At 45.3% G+C, this 21,685-nt stretch overlaps 3 protein-coding genes across 4 annotated transcripts; 1 reads left to right on the top strand and 2 right to left on the bottom strand.

Moving 5' to 3' along the window:
- The first annotated feature begins 2,562 nt into the window (after positions 1 to 2,562).
- On the top strand, positions 2,563 to 4,979 carry LOC103628729 (zinc finger MYM-type protein 1-like). The gene is made up of 2 exons (XM_020538199.1): positions 2,563 to 3,470; positions 3,548 to 4,979. The coding sequence occupies exons 1-2, from the start codon at positions 2,563 to 2,565 to the stop codon at positions 4,977 to 4,979; spliced, it is 2,340 nt and encodes a 779-aa protein (XP_020393788.1).
- A 1,740-nt stretch (positions 4,980 to 6,719) lies between these two features.
- LOC100193191 (uncharacterized) lies at positions 6,720 to 10,291 on the bottom strand. Of its 2 annotated transcripts, none has more exons than XM_008682903.4 (5): positions 9,909 to 10,291; positions 9,674 to 9,819; positions 8,906 to 9,065; positions 8,473 to 8,790; positions 6,720 to 7,076 (listed from the first exon to the last, which is right to left on the bottom strand). In XM_008682903.4, the coding sequence occupies exons 1-5, from the start codon at positions 10,009 to 10,011 to the stop codon at positions 7,006 to 7,008; spliced, it is 798 nt and encodes a 265-aa protein (XP_008681125.1). In that variant the 5' UTR covers positions 10,012 to 10,291; the 3' UTR covers positions 6,720 to 7,005. The 2 variants fall into 2 exon arrangements, with proteins under 2 accessions (XP_008681125.1, NP_001131818.1); NM_001138346.1 differs by having other exon boundaries at positions 6,744 to 7,090; positions 9,909 to 10,116.
- Positions 10,292 to 10,515: 224 nt separating this feature from the next.
- Positions 10,516 to 15,733, bottom strand: LOC100278158 (phosphoinositide binding). The gene is made up of 4 exons (NM_001350952.1): positions 15,484 to 15,733; positions 15,176 to 15,319; positions 14,449 to 14,617; positions 10,516 to 13,671 (listed from the first exon to the last, which is right to left on the bottom strand). Exons 2-4 carry the CDS (start codon positions 15,287 to 15,289, stop codon positions 10,748 to 10,750), a joined length of 3,207 nt encoding a protein of 1,068 aa, NP_001337881.1. The 5' UTR covers positions 15,290 to 15,319; positions 15,484 to 15,733; the 3' UTR covers positions 10,516 to 10,747.
- Between the last annotated feature and the right edge of the window lie 5,952 nt (positions 15,734 to 21,685).

Here is a 21,685-nt window from a genome sequence, read left to right as displayed (position 1 = left end):
ATTGTTCATGTCAAAGACTATCCGTCGAACAATGTCAGTTTTTATTTTGGACCTATATGTTGATGTAAAAGACTTGTTGAGACTATTTGGAACTATATGTCGTGATGTTAAATTTGTGAATGTGAATACTTATGTGAATATATTTGTGATTGTGAATATGTGGTTGTATATGAACTCTGTGTATATTTGCATGAAATCTGTTTTTTTTTGTAAATGTCAGATTTTTTTAAAAAACAAAATTTTGTGTAATTTCTGAAATTTGTTATGTCCGACGGTCTGGCATCAGCCGTCGGACATAAGTGTTGGTTATGTCCGACGACTTAACATAAATCGTCAGAGATAACAAGCCCTTATGTCTGACGGCTGACGCCAGGCCGTCGAACATAAAAGTTGTGGGTCCCACATGCGACCGGTAAAACGGTTGACATGTGCTATCTCCGATAGGTGGTTGCGGCCGTCGGAGATAGCTTATGTCCGACGGCGGCCATCGGACATTACGGTATTTCTGACCCCTTATGTCCGACGGCTTAAAACCGTCGGAGATAACTAAATGTCGTCGGACATAAGCTATGTCCGATGGTTTACCCCTTATGTCCGACGGCTTTGGCCATCGGAAGTTGTGTCGTTTACTGTTGTGCCGGAGCCCAGGTGATGACGTATGGTAGCGCAACTCGGTCGTCTCTATTGCTTGGAGGAAGAGTGCTGGTTTGTGGCGAGCGCGGCCGGCCGGGAAGAAGACACTGCGGCGGTTACGTTTTTGGGAAAATGAAAGGAGTGGCAGCTAGGGTTATGGGCCTCCAAAAAAAATAGCGCGAGTGGGCTCTATGGCGGGAGATGACTCAATCTATATGCCCACGGATAGTTTGTCATTACATATACCCAAGACACTGCTGTAAATATATATACCGACTGATAGTTTGTCGGAACATATAATTATAACGACTAATGATCTATGGATTGTTTTTATCGATTGACAATATGTCAACATATATTTATTTATTTATATCGACTGATGTTCGATGCTATTCTAGTGTTGTGGTAGTCACACACTCATCATTCTTCTGATGAGTATCCCAGGTTGTTCGCAACGATTCTCTATAAATTCTCTCTCTATACCCCAATACAACCATAAAATATCATTTCATACACCTACATATTATTCATTATAATTTTTTCTATACTAACAATTATTTGTGGGCACAAAACACGAGAACATCAAAGTGTTAATGGTATGTTTGGTTGAACAACGGGGTAGAACGGAGTGGCTCCATTCCTGTTTTATAGATGTTTGGTTTCCAACGGAAAAGGAGTGGAGCGGCTCTGAAGTCTATATATAGCAAATATTTAGAATGCTCCCGCTCCACCAAAACGACCGGATGCAAGCGCTCTCCTTCCTCTTCTCTCTCCACACTTATATGGCTCTCCAACCAAACAATAAACGGAATGGCTCTGCTTTATTCTACTCTTCAACCAAACAAAAAAATGGAGCGGTTCCGTTCTGATTGCCAAACACAAAATAAAATGGCTCTATTCTTAGAAACCGGAATAGAGCCGCTCCATTTTAGTTGGCTCACCAACCAAACGCACACCCTTAGACTGGTTGCAACGCTTCACCCTACACCACATCCCCTAATCCTGTAGCAATTTAGCGTCGCAACCACGGTACAGTGCATCGCCTGCCTCTACCCCCTCCCCTACCCCCTTGCTGCAAGCCACAACACGCCAGATAAATGGTGGACTATGCCGACCCCATTGCATCAAATTTTGTGCACACCATTATGTATTAGTTGAGAAAAAAATGATATTAGATGATAAGAAGGTATGTAAAATAATATTTTATGGTTTTAGTGGGGTATAGGAAGAGAATTTAGAGGTAACATTGCGGGAGAGAGAAAAGTAGAAGGTGGAATCTGTATGACGTGACATAAAAGTAAGATATAGAGGGGTGAAGTTTAAAGGAAACCGTTGCACATAGCCTTAAAGCTCAAGACAAGATTAGCGGGAGAGGGAGAGGGAGAGCTTCCGCTGCGGCTCCTAGTGGGCTACCGTAGCCTAGCTCTGCTGTCGAGGGGGAGGGGGGGATAAGCGTGCGCCGCGGACGGCCTGATGATCTAGATCGTGTGCTTGGACACATATGCAGTGGCGGACGCATAGCCCGGCAAGCCAGGGCATGTGCCCGGGCTTCGGTGGTTCAGCCTGTTTAATTAGGCTCAATAATGCAGTGGAGGCTAATAGGCTATCAGGCTAGGTCATCTATTATTCCATTTCTTGATTTCCATCCGCAGGCGCAGCTCCGCAGCTTCCGCACAGCGCCACCGCAGCCAGCGTCCAAGGCTCCAGCCTCCAGGCGAGCGGCCAGCGGCCCAGCGCCCAGGCGAGCGGCCAGCGCCCAGGAGAGCGCCCAGGCACAACTCCACGCGCGGCGCGCCCAAGCCTGACGCCACGTCGCCGCCACCAGGCACAGTGCCATATTCACATTATTGATGGTTGATTACTTGATTGAACATTTGATTTAATTTAAGTATTTACATGCTGTGAATTTTGGATTGCTAATTTTCTAGGATGAGGAGGTATTTGATAGCACAAGGCAGTCACCCACCACCACCTCCTCCACTTCAACCTTCTGCTCCACCTCAAGATAGTAACCATGGATATGGATTTAATCTGGATGATATTGTAAGTGACCCGGCACTTAGAAAACAAATTTATGAGTTTCGTCCTGAAATTCGAGATCAAGTTAGAAGAGCTTACATTCAAAAAGGACCAACTCAACCTATTCTGAAGTTTCCTTTGAAGCAATTTGGAAATAATGCAAAGAAAAGAGCATTTTCTAAATCTTGGTATATAAATTATAATTGGCTAGAATACAGCGAGTACAAAGATGTAGCATTTTGTTTCTATTGCTTCCTTTTTAAAGAGCGAGGAAGGGCAAAAATATTTGGATATGATGTGTTTAATAAAATGGGATTTAATGATTGGAAGCATGCATACAAAGCATTACCTGAGCATGTTGGTGGAGTGAGTAGTGCTCATAATAAGTGTGTTAAGCATTTTGATGATTTTCAAAATCAAAGACAAAGCATCTCAAGTCAGCTTAGTCGTGCTACTGAAGAAGCAGAGGAATTGTATCGAATCCGCTTGACTTCATCTCTAGAATGTTCAAAGTTTCTAATTGCACAAGGCATGGCTTTTCGTGGACATGATGAGTCTTCAACATCTTTGAATAGAGGTAATTTTCTAGAGATGATAGATTGGTACAAAGATAAGAATGAAATTGTGAGGAAAGCTTTTAGTCGTGGTGCAATGAATTGCAAGATGACTTCTCCTAATATTCAAAAAGATATTGCAAGATGTAGTGCAGAAGAAATTGTAGATGTGATCATGGGAGAGATTGAAGATAGAAAATTTTCTATTCTTATTGACGAGTCACGGGACATATCTGTGAAAGAGCAAATGGCAGTGATGCTAAGGTATATGCACTAAACTTGTCGATTGTCACTATTTTATAATTATAATGTTGTATGACATAATCCTATCCTTGATTTAGGTATGTTGATGTTAAAGGGAAGGTCGTGGAACGATTCCTTACTTTACATCATGTCGTTGATACTACATCTGAAGCATTAAAGGTAGCGTTATTTGACATCCTTGATAAGTATAATTTATCCATCTCTAGGATACGTGGACAAGGATATGATGGAGCTTCAAATATGAGGGGTGAATTTAATGGGCTACAGAAAAAGATTTTAGATGAAAATCCACATGCTTTTTATGTCCATTGCTTTGCCCGTCGGTTACAGTTAGTCATTGTTTCTGTTTCTAGCTGTTGCTCGGCTATTCATGATTTCTTTGAGTATGTCTCTTTAATTGTGACCACAACAAGCGCTTCATGCAAAAGAAGAGATGCATTGGTTGAAAGCCATCATAACAACATTTTGCGGCAACTTGATTCCTTGGAGATTGAATCGGGTACAGGAAAACATCAACAGATCGGTCTTGCTAGACCTGGGGACACTAGATGGGGTTCACATCACATAACCCTTATCCGATTGGAGCTAATGTGGAACTCAGTTACTGAGGTGCTTGAGATGGTTGACAAAGATATTCGTGGTCCTTCTCCAGCTGCGGGGTTGCTTGAGAAAATGGAGTCTTTTGAGTTTGTTTTCATTATGAAGCTTATGCTAAAATTGTTTGCTATCACAAATGAGCTTTCTCATATCTTACAAAGAAAAGATATAAATATAGTTCATGCTATGGAGCTAATCCAAGATGTGAAAGCTCAATTAGCCACATTGAGGGAGAGTGGTTGGGATGAAGTGTTTGATGAGGCTAAGATATATTGTGAGCAAAAGAATATTTCGGTGCCAAATATGATGGATGAAATACCAGTCAGAGGTCGTGCAAAGCGCCGAAATGAAACTACTACTTTCCTTCATCATTATCGTGTCGGGATTTTCTTTGTTGTTCTTGATAAAATATGTGTTGAGATGAATAATCGATTTGGAGAATCCACTATTGAGATATTGACATGTTTCTCATGTCTTGATCCAAAGAATAACTTCTCTAGGTTTGATATAGATAGCCTTGTTCGAGGTGCTCAGATTTATGATGCTGATTTCTCTACTAGTGACTTTGCACAAATTAGACAGCAACTTCAGGCTTATATTCTTCAAGTAAGAAGGCATGCAACATTCTCTACTTGCACTGATATTGCTAGTTTGGCTTCTAAGATGGTTGAGACAGAGAAACATAAGGTTTTTCCATTGGTTTATAGACTTATTGAATTGGCATTAATATTACCGGTGTCCACAACATCTGTTGAAAGGGCATTTTCAGCAATGAAAATTATCAAGACTAATTTACGAAACAAGATGGCTGATGAGTGGTTCAATCATTTGATGGTGTGCTACATCGAGCGGGAAATATTCAAAGAACTTGATGACTCTACCATTGCGACGGTTTCAAGGCATGAAGACTAGAAAGATGAATTTGTCTCGTTCTCTACCATCTTGAGGTATTTACCGTGCTACGTTTAAATTTTTTAGCACTAAGTCATTGTTTGCTTGAATGTTTGTATTTTATATCTATTCTCTTGAAATTTACTAGTCTATATTGAATATATACTTTAGAAATAATTTAGAAATTTATAATGGTGCCCAGGCTCCGGTTACGGGCTAGCTCCGCCACTGCACATATGTGGCATGCCTTTCAGAGATTAATCCTTCTCTTTTTAGACGAAAAGAAAATATAGAAGTGTAGATATAGATATTAATTGGGATAAGGTGCTACGGCATGTATCATGCATGCATGTTGTGTATATATACTCGTGCGAACCAGCACTCCAGCAGCGCGAAAGACGTACGCATGTACGCCTATATATACGTATATAACACGCACGTACGCCCCCGTTATACACATACAAAAGCAAGTCGGTCGACGGTATATATTAAGGGAAGCTGTTACGTACCTAGCTACAGCCGAGCCGTACGTGTTATTTAACAAAATTAAAGGAGATGATGATTATTCTCGCCACGTACGTTGTTGGCACGCGCGCGAGCGCGGCGCAGTGGTACGTACGGTACAGCTCCGGTCCACTCCCGGCGTCATGCATGCATGGCAGCGGCCGGCCGGCGGGTGTAGACGTCTACTAGTTCTTAACCTCCTGCGGTCGGCCACCTGCAGCGCCGGGTGGCGGCGGGCAGCACTTCTGGCATCCTCCATGGAATACGTGGTGGCAGCAGCCGTACTCGCAGGCGTGGCCGTACTCGTCTGATCCGCCGCCGCGCCGTTCCTGCTGCTTCATCACGCCGGCGGCGGCGTCCTTGCTCCTCGCCACCATCTTCTCGTTGTTTTCATCTGAGTGGTGGGTGATGACGAAGGAATATAATAGCATACAGATCGTCATATCTCATATGTATGAGTATTGATTATATTGACAAAGAAGAGAGAACGGAGGAAAAAAACTGGAATAGTGTCCAACGAACGCACGAGTTTGCTCCGCCGCGGCGGCGAGCACGGCGGCCGACGTCGCTAGCAGCAGGATGGCGAGGAGGAACAGAGCCTTGGACGCCATTAGATTATATTGTATTGATGTGTGGATCGATGGGATGTCGCAGCTAGCCGCTGGTGGGCGATCAGTTTAGCAGGTCGAGGCGGTGCTATTTATACTATACCGGCAGCGGATGGAGCAGATAAGGGCGCGTATGTATGTGCGTGAGACGGGAAGAGACGACGATCAAGTATAGTAGTGAGGAGAGGTTGATACGCGTGCGCTCTCTTTATTTTATTTGTTCCTACACGGCGGCCAACAAACCGGACACAGGCAGCTCACCCAGCTGCCCGTCGCTGTGTAGGCAACTAGCTGCAGCTAGGCACTATCGCGTGTGGAGGTCGACACGAACGCGCCTGCAGTAACGGTCTGCCCCTCTCTCGCGCGCGCACGGCTCGTGAGTCGTGACTCTCACCCAAAATACGTCCCGCCGCTCTAGGGCGCCCCTTGTTTAGATTCCGAGGTTACAAGATTATTCTAGTGTTGTCTCTACCTCTGAAATCAAAAATGGAGGAACGAGAGATGATGTAGCTGTCCCAACTGTTCCATAACCAAACACACACCAGACACCGCAAACGGACTGGTACGTGCATTTTCGGTGTTCACATTCAACGATTCACCTTTCTTTTTAAGTAAAACACGGATGGAGACTAGCTGGGCGAGTGCGTTGTGATTTATTTTTATTTTTTTGATTAAATCAATAGTTATTTATATACGAATATTAAAATCGTTCTCAAAACAATCCAATACCTGCAGTGAGTTTAACAAGACCGACAAAACGCAAAACTCAACGAACGGGAAGGAACTCGCTGTCTCGTCTGTAAAGAAATCTACCTTACTCGCCGGGCTGCAGCCTCGATATGTACTTGTCATACACCTTCGCCGCTCGCTCCAGGTCGCCCAGCTCGGTGTAGCAGTCCGCTATGGCACCGTAGGCCTCGGTGCAGCCGGAATCTTCACCTGTCTCCTTGGACAGCTCCAGAACCTTGCTGTACTGTCTCATTGCTTCTCGGTACTTCCCGAGCCTCTGCAGCGATGCGCCTAGCCAGAAAGCCAAATAGATAGCGTGTGAGGAAATCCCCAGCTCGCACAGATCGACTTCATGAGTAAAAACAGCTAGCGTTCCACGATTTGCGTCTCTGCCTGAATGAAGCTTACATACAGCTAGAGTGCAATTCTTTTCTATGGGGATGATAAACAAGGTTGACAAACAAAAAAATCGTCCATGATCATAAAAAGTAAAGCACCACTATAAACCAGTACAACCAGAACAAATCACATAGGTTGGTTCACGGGAGACAAACTCAACCGTAGGTTTCAAACATTAGTCATCTTATGCTAAGAACTATTGCAGTCAGTTGATATAAGGTCCATTACTAGTTCACAACAGAATTTGCTTCAAGTGATCTCCGGCATGTAAATAAATCTCCAAAGTTACAGGCTAAGCACGCATGCAGATGAAAAAAAAAACCCTACAGTATGTAGCTATCTGAAGGCTCAACGATCCATTGCGATTTGGCGATGTTTGCATCTGCTGTGTATTTAATGCTAGAAATTGGAACTACAAAGAAGGTCGACAAAAGATTATGCTTCTGGAAAAAAAAAACATTAAACACTGGTGTAAGCTAAAGCAACCTCAACAAACTACATGACTTTGTTCGTTGGAGGAAACTAATCAAAAGAAGTTTGATATCTCCCAAAAAAAGACAAAAGTTTGGAAGACATTAAATTCATCCTTAAAAACCAAAAGTCACCTTATGCTGAGCAATAGCTTTCCAGTAGATATAAATTATGCTACTAGTTCACATTAAAATTTGTTTCCACTTATTTCAGATGTGCAGATCTCCAATTCGAGAGCAGGGATACAAGCAAATAAAGTATTCAGTAAGAAGCTAGATAACATCTTCGGTACCCACCCAACTGCAAAATCTACCATCTAATGGGATTTGCCAAAAAAAACTACTTCGAAATTTTACTTGAAGATTTTCACCTGGCAATCATTCTCCTAAAGGTTTGGCAAATAAATCTTTGCTTACCATAAATAAAGGAATTATTCAAAATTCAATGCGGGACAACAGTCATCTCATGCAGAAGCAACTGAAACACAATAGCAAGAAAATGCAACCTAGGTGAAACAAGTAGACACCACCATACATTTCAGTCATTTTCAGTTTTTATATACAAATATCCACTACTTAGCTAATGCTTGGTGCCAAAGTTAGGACATCAGCGCTAGTTCTCCATCTCCATCAGTCTACTACGTTGTGCTGATTAATATTGTGTAACCTGACTGACCATTTTTATGGGATCTAGGAAAGCATATATGCGTTTTTTAGGGCAGCACACGTTAGATTATTTATGCACTGTTCATCACCTATGATAACAAAAATATAAATAAAAGTGATTACAGGGAGAAAAATAACCTAGTCCTCGGGCAGCTTTCTTTTCTTCAAAACGATCACCTATGCTCTCTGCAAGCTCCAGAGCTGTTCTGAACTCCACTATAGCCTTATCAAGATCTTGATTCCTCATGTAATTCTTCCCATTTCTCAGGTTTGTGACCAACTGCTGCTTCCTTGGGTCAACAATAACATCAGTTTCATTTGTTCTCCCAACTGGCGCATAAGTAAGGCCAGGCGCAAATGACTCAATCTGTGCCTGCCTTCTAAGTGCTGCATTGATCTGGCGAAGTTGATTATTGAGCCGCTTCAATTCCGCCTTTCTTTGGCGTGCTAATAATCCTACATGTGAAAAATCAGAGAGGAAAAATTTTAGCGGCTAAGTAACATCCCTCTACATCAACTTTGCATGCAAGAAGCAATGATGCGAACGAGCACACATGTTCAGATATCTTACCGCCAACAGCAGCTCCTATTAGTGCTACAACAATAAAAATTGGCATATTGGCGAAAGAACTAGGTGGCTGGCACATCTCCGCTGACGCCTCAAGAGGTACAGAAAGCAATGTCATGGTTGAAAGTACAGCAGCTTTCAGAAGGTTGGGACATGCCATTTTCTGCAGTGGCAAATTTCAAGTGCAGAGATAATGCCAGGTCAGCATCCACACTGCAACACAACTGAACGGAGAGCAGAACAGCATGTCAAAGCAAAGACAAGCAAGAATACACTCCACTAGTGGAATGTAAATGCCCTAAACCGCTCAAAGTTTTGTAAATGTATGCAAAATTTGTAGATTATGCTCACTGTGCCCTAAACCGCCGCATAGAATCCTGCGACAAGCCTCTTTGTTCACGCTGATCAGAAATTCTGCTTACTTCAGATGCAATTATGTAAGCCCATATTTCTGTCTGGTTGCGATTCACAAACTAGTTACAGTTGGTGGGCAAAATGATCGTACAAACTGCCGAGGAACAAGCAAAATGTAAGTGCCTCTGATTGAATAAGCTATCTAATCTATGACTCTATGTACACCGTAGCCATAGCCACATCAACAGGGTATTCAGTTGCAATGTCAGTGTGTGTGTGTCACCTAGAAGACTCAGTGCTCCATGTGGGCTTATGCATTGCCACAGTACCCCACATCACGTGAAATTTCAAGTATTTGGTTCACATTTCGATCGATTCAACTCTCACTGCAGCAAGCGAAAGCGTAATCGAACGCACCTGATGATCGATAAGCATTCTCCTGAGGGCGTGCGGCAGCCTCGGCGCCTCCCCACCCATGGCCCCGAGGTGCGCGAAACCGCCGCTGCCATGGGTCCGTGGCTGGGGCAGAGAGCCGACGCGGAGTGACGCCGCCGCCACGCCCTCTACTCTCGCATCAACACGGAAAGCGAATCAATCGAAGCAGCCAAGGTAAGACCACACAACCTGGGGCCTCGGGGGTTTAGCGGCTTACCAGAGAAGAGGCGGGACCGGCCGGGGAGGCGGAAGCCATACCGGAAGCGCGAGAGTGACGGGGAGCCAAGGTTGGCGCCGCGGTGGCCGACTGCCGCCTGCATCACCGCCGGTTGGCTCGCGCAGCGTCAGCCTCGGTTTCGGCTGGTGGGGAAGGGAGTGTGGGAAGCGGTCGCGTGACGGCGGTCACCTGCTGGCTGCTGCGTGCGTGTCGAGGTCGCGTGCGCGTGCTCCATCACCGCGCGAAGGTTTCGACTGGGCCTGTGGCCCTGTGGGCTATATACACGGTTTTGGCCAGCCCGTGGAGATAACAGCTCAGGCCTTACCACCTTAGTTTTGGTACAAACTTTTTGTAAATATTTTTCTTGTAATAGTATTTTTTTACATCACCGTTAGTACAGATCAACAGCCCATTTTATAAAGTGAGTTGAATAAAATACCACGAGGCAAGGACACAAGAACTATTAGTATTAGAATCCTGTGAAAATGTCAAATACAGTAGCATACGTTGTGAGCTTGGAAAACATTATTATCAAATGACTAACATATGAAATGTTCAGATTCCAACTTAATTGACATTCCCCTAACATTGTGTATACACGAATTCGTGAAAATAATCTCCGTCCATCAGATTTTATTTATACATACATGAAAGGGACTGCTCATAGCTCGAACACAAACAGGACATAAGTTTATGGTGCTCAAAGCTCACAAGCTGTGCCAATCAGGGCCATAGGACTCGATATGATTCTCTGTTCTAGCTGGAACGCTTGGGATGTCAGGTAACCAAAACGAACAATTGACAAAAGAACAAGAGCAATCTGGGAGGGTGTGATTGGCTTAAGCTGAGTTCAACTTCTTCTCCAGTCGCTTTGCCGAGCGAAGGGCCTCCAGGGCCTCTGCTTGTTTCCCTTCCCGCTTCAAGTTAAGCGCTTTCAGTTTCTCCGCCTTGATCTGTTCTTCAAGTTGACTTCTCTCGCTCTGAGGTTTGCTGGTCGCGGCAACAGATGACTTGGCTTCCACTTTTTGCGGAGGTTGAGAACTTGAGGACTGCACAGGTTTCAGAGGTTGTGCACTAGAGGATTGCATGGATAAATCCATGTCACTCCAACCAATGGATCTTAGGGCAGACATGATCTGAGGATCAAGGAGATTCTCGACGCTCGTGTCGTTTGGTTCACTTGACTTTCCCCCGGAGCTCGAGCTTTGGTTGTCTGACTCTTCCAGTTGGCTCTCTAGCTCCTTGGCCAGTTCAAATTCTGCATCTGCTTCTGCAGTCTTTCCTTCTCTCCGCAACTTGAGGGCGTTGCGCTTATGAGCCAGGGATTCACGCTGGATTTTGAGACGATCCCGGCTGGACATTGCTTTCTGAGGTTGCGTCCGCTTGCTCGCTTGTGCAGGAGGGGGAGAAGTTATGTCGTCAGTGTGATTGCTGGAGCTAGCAGGTTGTTGGACCAAACTGTTCTGTTCCACAGCAGGAGTAATGGAGTCACCCACACCATCCATGGTGTCTTGTTGAGCACCTTCAAGGTGCTTTTCTAATTGTTTTGCCAGTTTCAATTCTTCTCTAGCTTCTGCCATCTTCCCTTCTCTCTTAAAGGCAACTGCTTTTCTCTTATGAAGTAATATCTCATCTTTAAGAGTATCATCTCCTTGTGTTTTCTGATGCTCATTACGATCATGTACTACAGAAGGTGAATGTGACCCTTTTTCAGATCCCAACGGATCAGTAAAAGCTGGCTGCGACAAGGCTGGAGACCTTCCAGCTCTACTTTCTTCTCCCACATCACCTTGATTAGGATTGGTTGTCTCAATCTGCGGTTTACTTGGAGAACCACACAGAGTAACCACTGGCGTACCAGATTCAGATGCATGCACTAGCAATATTTCGTCCCCGCCAGCAGTAGTAACACCTTGACTAGCACTCAAGTTATTTGATTCTTCCATCTCTGCAAGTTGCTGCTCCAACACCTTAGCCTTCTCAAGTTCCTCCTCAGCTTCAGTGTTTTTCCCTCCCCTTCTGAGGGCAAGAGCCTTCCTTTTTATACCAAGCAATTCCTTCTGAAGCTGGCCCTTAGTTTTTGATGATTTATGATGAACTACATGTGCAGAAAATGATGCTTTGTCAGTTGTTTCCACAGAATCTGAACCAGCATCTTCCCATCCCATATTTTTCAGCACCGACAGCAATGCTGGATCCTGCATATCCTTGTCTGTAACCTCAGGTTCATATACCTCATCAGCAAGATTGATATTTGGGGGTTCAACTTTGTACGGGGGATTAGATGGAAAGCTCCTGGTTTCCTTTGCTACAGGTGGTTTGGAAGAATTTTCAAGCTCTTCAAGCTGCTTTTCAAGAACACTACCCTTTCTCAGCTCTTCCTCAGACTCATCCACCTTCCCTTCCCTCCTCAAAGCTAGTGCCTTCTTCTTCAGAGCCAACAGTTCTCGCTGAATTGCAAGCTTACTTTTTGGTGTTGGTATAGGTCGGACATTCGTCCCTGCATAAGTGGCATCTTCTGCATGTGTAGTTTTCTGCCTTTCTAGAGAAGGAACCTTTGAGTCTGGCTCTTCAGTTTTGAGATCCTTCTCTAGTAGCTTTGCCTTTTTAAGCAATGACATGGCTTCTACAACATTACCAGACCTTCTGTTTGCAACAGCCTCTCTTTTTAGAGAAAGTACTTGCTCCTTTAGCCCCTCTTGATTTGAAGAAACAGGTTCGAGATTTTCCAACTGTTTGTCATCCTCCTCACTCCAGCCAAATGATTTTAGAGCAGCAGCCATATCTGGGTCATTCATGTCATCATCTGTAACGTCAAAGTGACCATCAGTGGCAAGATCATTAGAGGCAACCATAATTTGTTCAAAGTTGAAAGCTGGGAACTTTGAATCATCTATAAATATGTCATCATTCTTATCGTCGTCCATGTTCCGAATAATAGCAGCCAAATCATCATCTGAGTTTTCTGCTTCACCTAGAATCTCCTGTTCCTCAAGTTGTTTTTCCAAAATTTTAGCCTTCTTGAGCTCTTCCTTTGCTTCAGCAAGCCTACCTTCCCGCTTTAGCAGTAAAGCTTGCCTCTTCAGAGCATTAACCTGAGATTTATCGATACCACCTGTTCTCTTGCCCTCCAATGGTTTAGGGGCCACCTCTCTAAGAATCTGTGTCAACTCTCCCTCCAGACTCATAGGGGCAGCCTTTGTTTCATCACGAAGGTCTGCATCTGACCAGCCTAGATCTCTGAGCTCAGAGGCAAGATCATTCTTTTCTTTCTTAATCTTTTTCCCAGTTGAAGACCTTTTTGTTTCAACCTCATCAGAACCAGCAGTCATCGAAGTACCAACAGCAGAAGAGATGTTAGTCGCTTTTGTAGCCATTCTCCTAGTCCTTCTCAATTCTAATTCCAGGGCTGCAGCTTGCTTCTCAAGTTCTTTACCATGCTTGAAAGCCCGCAGTGCTTCCTCTGGTTTACCTTCTGATTTTAAAGTTTTGTACCTTTTCTTCTCTTCTACAGCATGTTGGCGCAACTCCTCTGGGGTGAAAATAGATGCGGTATTGTTAAGTTCATAATTGTGTGCTTCAGCAGAAAGGCTTTCATCTCCTTTTGCGTCCGTACTGAGGTTAGAAGAAGTTCGTCTGGAGGTACTGGCACTGCTTGTGGTTCTCCCAGGAAGCAAAGAATCCAGAGATTGGATACGCTCTCCACCTCCAAGAATTTCACTTAGAATTTCATCCTCTGGTTTCGAAGCAGATTTTGTGGTAGCTGTAGAAATAGATGACATATTACAAATTAAAAATGTCTGCATGGTAACACCAAAAAGTTTTCTTGGTTTGATTGTGCACCATTTATCATAGATCAGTCTCATGCATGCATAACACACTATTTTATTTGAATAAATCCACAATATATGTTAGCTCCCATAGATTGTAATTTGAGAATTTTTCATGTGCAATATAATGATAATCAAAATACTGTGTATAATATAGAAATATGAAAAAGTTACACCTTTACATATGTACGAATAGATTTTGTAAGTATATCAGATCAAAGATCAAACTTATTTTGTTGCAAGTGGTTAGGCTGCAAGTCACTTGTAGTTGTAGCTGACAAAAGGTAAACCGTAAACCACAGAATAAAATGATTTCCCTGAGATGAACAAAATATTGTCAAAACTGTTTAATTGTTCGCTAGTGAGAAGCTGCAAGCACCATCATTACAAGCATCTGTGTTTCAGAGCATAAGGATATAGTTCCCATAAAGCATAATCAAATGTAAAAAACAACCAGTCCAAACCTTGTGCCCAAGCATCCAAAATGGTCAAATGTGTTCTATATTATGACGATAGCCAAATTTCGACTTAAACTGCATCCCCATTGGTTTCCATGCTGATAGTCAGATTTTAAACAACAGGCCTTGATTGCTATTATGATTTCCACAAATGTACTATTTAAACATATTTCATAGCAGTAGTGTCAACCAAATCACATATATTCACTGAAACACGTGAGTGATCAGAAGAATAAGGAAAAGGAAATGAACCTCTTGTAGCTCTATTTTTGTGCCCATATCTCAACTCATGGCGTGCTTCTTCCTCAAGCTTTTTGCAAGGATCACAAATTCTAACAGGTGAATCACCCTGTCCACGTAAAACCATCCTCTGCTGGGTGCAGCTGCTGCAGAACAAGCCCCCACATCTTTGGCAATGGTGCTACATGTCAAATACACAAAAGTAAACACAACTCCTGCTGAGACCATAATGTAATAATTATTTCACTTTTCAATTGGATGGCAAATTCAGAAACACAGTGGACATGGCAATGCGCATCTAATTTATTGAAACAAACAGGTGGGGCATTTTTAGGCAGTAGATTCAAAGTTTCATAGCAAGTATTTCGCTTCATGATTGGCCATATTTACAAGCGGAAAATGAGAAAAGGAAAGACGATGGAGAACATGAACCAAACGCAGTGATTATGGTTTCGACAATCAACAATCAATGAATTTATTTAATCGATTTGCTTTGCAGACTTGTAGTCCAACACTTCATGAGTTTTGCTAGTGGTGGAGCGGAAATAAGCAGCATACATAAACGTAACAGAACAAAAAAAAAGTTCCATGAAATAAACCAATTATGTCAGTTTTATGGAATTATGGAGAACTAAAATACTAAATTAAGGTTTTGAATAACAAAACAGAAAAAGGAGGGTTGCCGGGTAAGCATCTATTCAGAGTACGATCACTGCAAGGGAGAAACACAAGAGATTACCTTCCTAGTAAACAACGAGAACTGAACAGAACAACCCTGACAGTGGGATGCGTCCACCACCCAGGTGGCGCCTCGCATGGACGGCTTCGGCGGCAACCCAATCTTTTCCAACATAGCTGCCTGTGTGGATAAACTCTCTTCTACCTGCGATCATGGGGAACCTAAGGTAAATCTCGGATTTGGTTATCTTCGCAAAGAAAAGGTAGGCCAACACAGATTTATATTTAATTTATAATGCTCGTGCAGAACAAAGGCTGGTCCGAGGACTCATTCCTTGATTACCAATAAGTAGATAATAACTTGATTACCAAGTAGTAGAGAATAATCGATCCAAGGCAGATAGATCTCCCCACCACTCCACCAGACCGGTGGAAGTTAGGCGGGCGGCGTCAGTAACCTGCCGAGCGTGGATCCGCTGAGGCAGGCGACGGCGGGGGGCGGCTAACGCAGTAACGCGGCCCGCACTCCCGCTCGACGGCTGCAGCGCTCGGCGAACAGAAAACGCGTCCGCGAGTCAAGGTCTCGAACCTTGAGGTTGCGATTTGCGAATGGGTAGTAGGCAAGAGAAGCATCACAGAACCGGGCGTTTTCTGTCGTTGGGGCGTATGCATAGGGATAGAGCAACTCTAAGTTTAGCAAAAAAAATATATATTAGCCAAATTTACTGATTTAGCTACTCTCTGTAATATATTTTACAAGAAAAATAGTAGACTGTAAATTTAGAACTCAGCATAGCGAGTGAAGCTATAAAAAATAGAGAGCTACTAAATTTAAAGAGTCGTTTATAGAGTTCATTAGAGATGTTTTTCTTCTAATAATAGTTAAATTTATCTTTACAAACGATTTGGCTAATCTCTTGGAGTTGCTCGGCTACACCGTATTTCCAACAAGGTTTTAAAGTCGGCTAGTCGACTCTAGTCGTCTGAGCATCGATAAGGTGACTAATCGCGATTAGTCGTCGATTTACCTGATTAGTCGAGCTTAGACGACTCCTAGTCGTCCACCTATAACAGAACCATGTGTGTGTATATATATCAATATATATAGTTGCAGCAGGACTGCAGGACAACAATACACTATAGTTGTAGCAGGACAACATTATACTATATTACAGATCAGCAGATCTATTGACAATATCACAATATAAATGTACAAGCATGTTTTCACTAAAAGTAAAAGGTAAAGATCACTTACCTTGGATTATACAGCAGCACACTGATTTCAACTCCAGGAATTATTAAATTGCCAAACTTGTAGGGTGTTGTCAATGACTATAATAGGAGGACTTCAGGAGCATAGCACGCCGGTAGGAGAGGATGGTGGCGGCAATGGAGAAGGGCGGGGACGATGGAGAAGGGGCAGCGGTGCTGGAGAAGGGCGGCTGTGATGAAGGGCGAGGACGATGGAGAAGGGGCATCGGTGCTGGAGAAGGGCGCACGCACGACTGTGCGCTACGTAATGCGTGGACCGTATTGATACAAGTAGAGCAGAAAAATGTTTGTGCTACATAGATGGTGGCCGACCCATGTAACGGATACCAGATTAGTGGCCCAAAACAAGCATCACGATTAGTCGACGACTAGGACGACTAATCGCTTCCTAGTCGAGTTGGAGACCCAAATCGAGCTCGCTCTAGCAATAAGGCCAACTAATCGTGACTACGATTAGTCCGACGACTTTAAAACCTTGGTTTCCAATATTACCGTGTCAAAAAAATAAGATAAAATAAAACTAATGATGAAGAATTTTATGATACAATTTTATAAGCTAATATGTTATTTGAATGTTGCATCTAAGTAACCAATAAAAATAGATAAAATAGATGGAGGTAAAATAATTTGCTCTCGGTTTCACATGCCTTTTCGATACCTTGGAAATGGGCCACCAAAGTTTTGTGACGATAAAACTAGTTTCAACTATTTCATAATAAATGTAGTACCCTGTTATAAAAATCTTATGTGCATATTAATTAATTTCATAATATTTCTCATGAAACTCCATTAAGAATGACCTTATACACATGGCGGAAAAAAGGAAATATAGATTTAACATTTAAGTGGCTTTAGGGTGTGTTTGCTTTAACTTTTTAAATTGAACCAAAGGGTTCAACATTTTTGCTATTGTTTTTTTTAAAACAACTTTTATAGTACAAATTTGAAAGCAACTTGGATCTTATTTTTGCTGCTTATCTAAGTTTGATATTAATAAAAAAATATGACAAATAGAATTTAAAATATGAACAAAAATAATTAATTGTTATAATAAATAAAATAAAAGACATTTAAAATAAAATATATTGTAACTAAAATTGTAGAATTAATTTATTAATGAAAAGATACAACAAATAGAAAATAAAATGGGATCTAAAGAGCCCTCGTGGAGACTGGCTCCCACCTAGGGCCAGCGGCTTCGTCGTACGGGTCTGGACTTTATGCCAGGGCAGACCTGAGATCATGTGACCAAAGGCTATAGGGGCCCACCTTCACCTAGCAGGAGTGGGTACCCCAATCTTAAGATGCCGATAGTATCAAAGTCGTATTGGAATATGTAATTACCTTAAATCCATAAAAATAGAAAAGAATAATAGAATAGTCAGACTCGAAAGGCCATATTGATGGGATCAGAACTCTAACCCTATTCAAGACCCTAAAATTGAGACTGGAACATGAAAAAGGGATGAAAAAAATAAAGGGGATTAAGTTCCTAGAAACTTAACCTTACCCTAAATTAAAATCCAACGATGTCTCAAAGTAGAACTCTAATTCATGGCACCTCAGATTTAAGAACAGAAACATTATCGAGTTAAGAATAGAGAAGCATTCAGGTTGGTAGCTGTGGGGGATAGATATCCCCCGGGTCCACTAAAAGAGTAAAAGACCTCACGAAAGGCCCAAGGGCCCAATAAATCGTAAGGTCATTCTTTTATGGGCCTGGGGAGAGACAACCAGCAAAGCAGAGCGACATGAGGCCGGATTGGTGCAAACCCGGACGGCCCACAACGTCGAGCGAGTGACCGCAACGGAGATCCGACTTTCCCGCGCTGGAGCCCCATGCAACGGAGCCATGCGAGGATAAGTCGGCAGAATTACATGGAGATAAACTCAAGCAGTTCACTATCTTTTAGCTACTTGTTGTTATCATATCCACATGTATTGCCCCACGGTCGAGTATATAAGGCCTAGGGGGCACCCCTTCAGAACGATCGGCCCTATTACTTAGCCACCACATCAACCCTCTGCATTCTCAATTCAGAGAGCTCTCTTGTAACCTCATTCACCAAGCATACTCACCAGGACGTAGGGTGTTACGCATCTCTAAGCGGCCCGAACCTATAAACCTTGTCCACTGTCCCTCGTGCAATCGGCACGAACCATTTTGCTACAGTTGTCGACACCGTCCTACTCCTAAAAACACCTTGAGGGGCAACCTCGGGTGTGCGGTCGGACCCAAAACACCGACAGCTGGCGCGCCAGGTAGGGGGTGTGTCGACGATCCAAGCTAGCTCAATGGCCGTCACCTTCTACAGCAAGATCACCCTGCGTCCCGGATCCGTATTCTGCTTCAGAACAATCTCATCCGTAGCGGATGAAGAGGGAACTCTACACCGCATTGCGGATCCGCCGGAAAAGAAGTCTCCTCCAACGAACTCCGAAAATGCCGGAGAAGCGCAACCTCCAGCTCTCCGGAAAAAGATCGTCTCCGGAAAGTCGGGGGCCGAGGGCTCGCTGACCCGGAGAACTCCACTGTCTACTTCTCCGACAAAAGAATGGACACAGATCGCGAGAAAGAAGGAGACCAAGGGGAAGCAAGTTGTTCTTTCCGTTCCTCCGCCCTCAAAGGAGAACAGAAAGAAGATCGCCACGACAGCAGCACCATTCTACCCCGACGTCCTCTTCATCGGGAGAGTGGAGTCGCCTACCGTCTCCGACGACGAGCCGACTGCACCCGAAGAAGAACCACCTCAACGAGAATCCCGCCGACGGAGGAACCGGCGCAGGAACATTCGACGACATCACGCGGCCGGAGAACGGGATCCGGAGCAGCCTGTCTCGCGAGACGAGGTCTCGGAGATAGGAGAAACTCCGGAAGAACGCGTCTTCAGAGAACGAAGGAACTCCCGACGACGTGATCGCCGCCGGGCTCAGGAGCAAGCCGAGCAAGATGCAAGGCAACGCCGGGAGAATCCATTCTTCGGGCGCAACCTGAATCCCGACTTCGCCCGAGCTATGAACACGCCGAGCGAAGTCGGAGGGGTACTAGCTCGGATAGCTGATGGACTCCCTCGGACTCCCGACGCTAAGGGCTACCGACGACTGTTCACCCAGGCGGCCAACCATCTTCTACCGCTTGCTCACCCGCCGAACGATCTACGACACGCCATCAACAGTCACCGAGACGCGCGAAGCTCCATCAATGCTTCGCGCGAACGGCGGCATGAGAACGAGATCCGCCGCCGGGAGGAGTACGACAGGGATCATGGCATCCCAGCTCAGAGCCAGGCCACCAGAACTGAGTCGGCAACGGCCTCAACTGGCGGTACCACCCGGGGGCGGTCGAGGAACCGCAACCACTACTCCCCTCCCTGGGACAGACATCATCCCCGACGACAGGAGGACACGTGCGGAGTGTCTGCTCTTACTCCGCGCCTTAGGGCCATCCAATGGCCTCCCAACTTCAAGGTATCCAATGTCGACAAATATGAACCTAAGCAAGATCCAGGGGGTTGGCTAGCCGTCTACACCACCGCTGCCCGAGCTGCCGGGGCGTCCGAAGACGTGATGACCGCGTATTTACCCATTGTCCTTGGGCAATACGCGCTGCAATGGCTGCGACATCTACCCCGACACTGCATCGACAACTGGGGCGACTTCAGTCGACGCTTCACCGCCAACTTCCAGTCCCTCTCCGACAAACCAGCGCAACCGTGGGACCTCAAATCCATCAAGCGCCGGGGGGACGAGACTCTCCGGTCGTACCTCAAAAGGTTCTAGACCATGAGAAATCGTATTCCCGAGGTCACGGAGGCGGCCGTGATCGAGGACTTCTACAGAGGATCCAACGACTCGGCTTTCGCCCGAGCCATACTACAGAAGGCGCCGACTACCTCCGAGGAGCTGTTCCGGGAAGCCGACCTCTACATCACCGCCGACGAGCGGGCCCAGGACCTCATCGGAGGAGCAAAGCCCGCACCGACAGCACCACGACGCGACACGAACCAGCAACCCGACAAACGATGGGAGAAGAGGCCTCGCGAAGAAGTACACGCCGCCGGACCACCTGCCTCTCGCGCCCGAGGAGGACCTCGTGGAGGCGAACGCACGCTGGACGACATCCTCGACGCCCAGTGCCCGTACCACAAGGACATGCGCCACACTCTTCGTAACTGCCGGGACTTCAAGCATTCCGTCGGACACGACCGGCCCTTCCAACGTCTACCTCCTCCTCCGCCGAGGGGAGGACCAGATGAACCACGACAACCCCATCAGCAGAAGGAGGGAGGAGGAGGAGCTTTCCCATGCGTCGACATGGAGGTCAACGTCATCTTCGGCGGACATGGGTCGCAGGAGAACAAAAGACAACAAAAGCTCAACGACCGCCAGATACTGGTGGCGACCACCGGTCCTCCCGCCCCATACCGATGGTCGGAACACCCGATCACTTTCACTTGGGAGGATCAATGGCTCAACTTCGACCATCCAGGCAAATACCCGCTTCTTGTCGATCCGGTGATCCGAGAGAGCCGGGTAAAGAAGGTGCTAGTGGACGGGGGGAGCAGCATCAACGTCACCTTCCCCCGGACACTCCAAGGATTGGGAGTTCACCTCAAAGAGCTCCACGAGTCGGACACTCCTTTCTTTGGCATCGTGCCGACGGAAGGGGAATACCCGCTGGGCCACATCTACATGCCAGTCACCTTCGGAACTCCGGAGAAGTACAGAACCGAGTTCCTGAGGTTCGAAGTGGCGAACTTCGACTGCGGGTACAACGCCATCATCGGGAGGCCGGGACTGGCCAAATTCATGGCCATCCTTCATTACACGTATATGATACTGAAGATGCCAGGGCCGCAAGGAATCATAACTGTGCGCGCCGACTTCCAAGGCGTCGCAGAGTGTTTCCGAGTGGCCATCCAAGCAGCCCTCACCACCAAGCCGTCGGCGGTTTCTTCGACACTGGCGAACTCTAAGCCTGAAGAGGACCTTGCAGTACCGGCAAACGAAGCTCAGACTGCAACTTCTATGCGGCCGACTGAAGAAACCAAGAGGATCAACCTGGGGTTCGCTGATAAACGCAAGACTGCCATCATCAGCTCCAGCTTGGACGACAAATAGGAAAGCGCGCTCGTCCAGTTTCTGCAAGATAACCAAGATGTATTCGCATGGCAACCTGCGGATATGCCGGGAGTCCCAAGAGAACTGGCCGAGCACAAACTGAAAGTCTATCCCCAGGCAAGGCCGATTCGGCAAAAGCTACGTCGTTTCACGCCCGACAAGAGAGAGGCCATTCGCG

Source organism: Zea mays, chromosome 5 (assembly GCF_902167145.1).
Source record: "Zea mays cultivar B73 chromosome 5, Zm-B73-REFERENCE-NAM-5.0, whole genome shotgun sequence".
NCBI lineage: Eukaryota > Viridiplantae > Streptophyta > Magnoliopsida > Poales > Poaceae > Zea > Zea mays.
This window is presented reverse-complemented; position numbering and strand designations above follow the sequence as displayed.

Bases quoted from the DNA above. Each gene is read 5' to 3' on its own strand.
- LOC103628729 (XM_020538199.1), top strand. From the start codon at position 2,563: ATGAGGAGGTATTTGATAGCACAAGGCAGTCACCCACCACCACCTCCT. The intron at 3,471-3,547 runs GTATATGCACTA...TCCTTGATTTAG, and splicing joins CAAATGGCAGTGATGCTAAG to GTATGTTGATGTTAAAGGGA.
- LOC100193191 (NM_001138346.1), bottom strand. From the start codon at position 10,011: ATGCAGGCGGCAGTCGGCCACCGCGGCGCCAACCTTGGCTCCCCGTCA. The intron at 9,066-9,673 runs GTGCGTTCGATT...TTGCCACTGCAG, and splicing joins GAATGCTTATCGATCATCAG to AAAATGGCATGTCCCAACCT. The intron at 8,791-8,905 runs GTAAGATATCTG...TTTCACATGTAG, and splicing joins AATAGGAGCTGCTGTTGGCG to GATTATTAGCACGCCAAAGA.
- LOC100278158 (NM_001350952.1), bottom strand. From the start codon at position 15,289: ATGTTGGAAAAGATTGGGTTGCCGCCGAAGCCGTCCATGCGAGGCGCC. The intron at 14,618-15,175 runs GTAATCTCTTGT...TTTGACATGTAG, and splicing joins TCTCGTTGTTTACTAGGAAG to CACCATTGCCAAAGATGTGG. The intron at 13,672-14,448 runs GTTCATTTCCTT...CTATTTCTACAG, and splicing joins CAAAAATAGAGCTACAAGAG to CTACCACAAAATCTGCTTCG.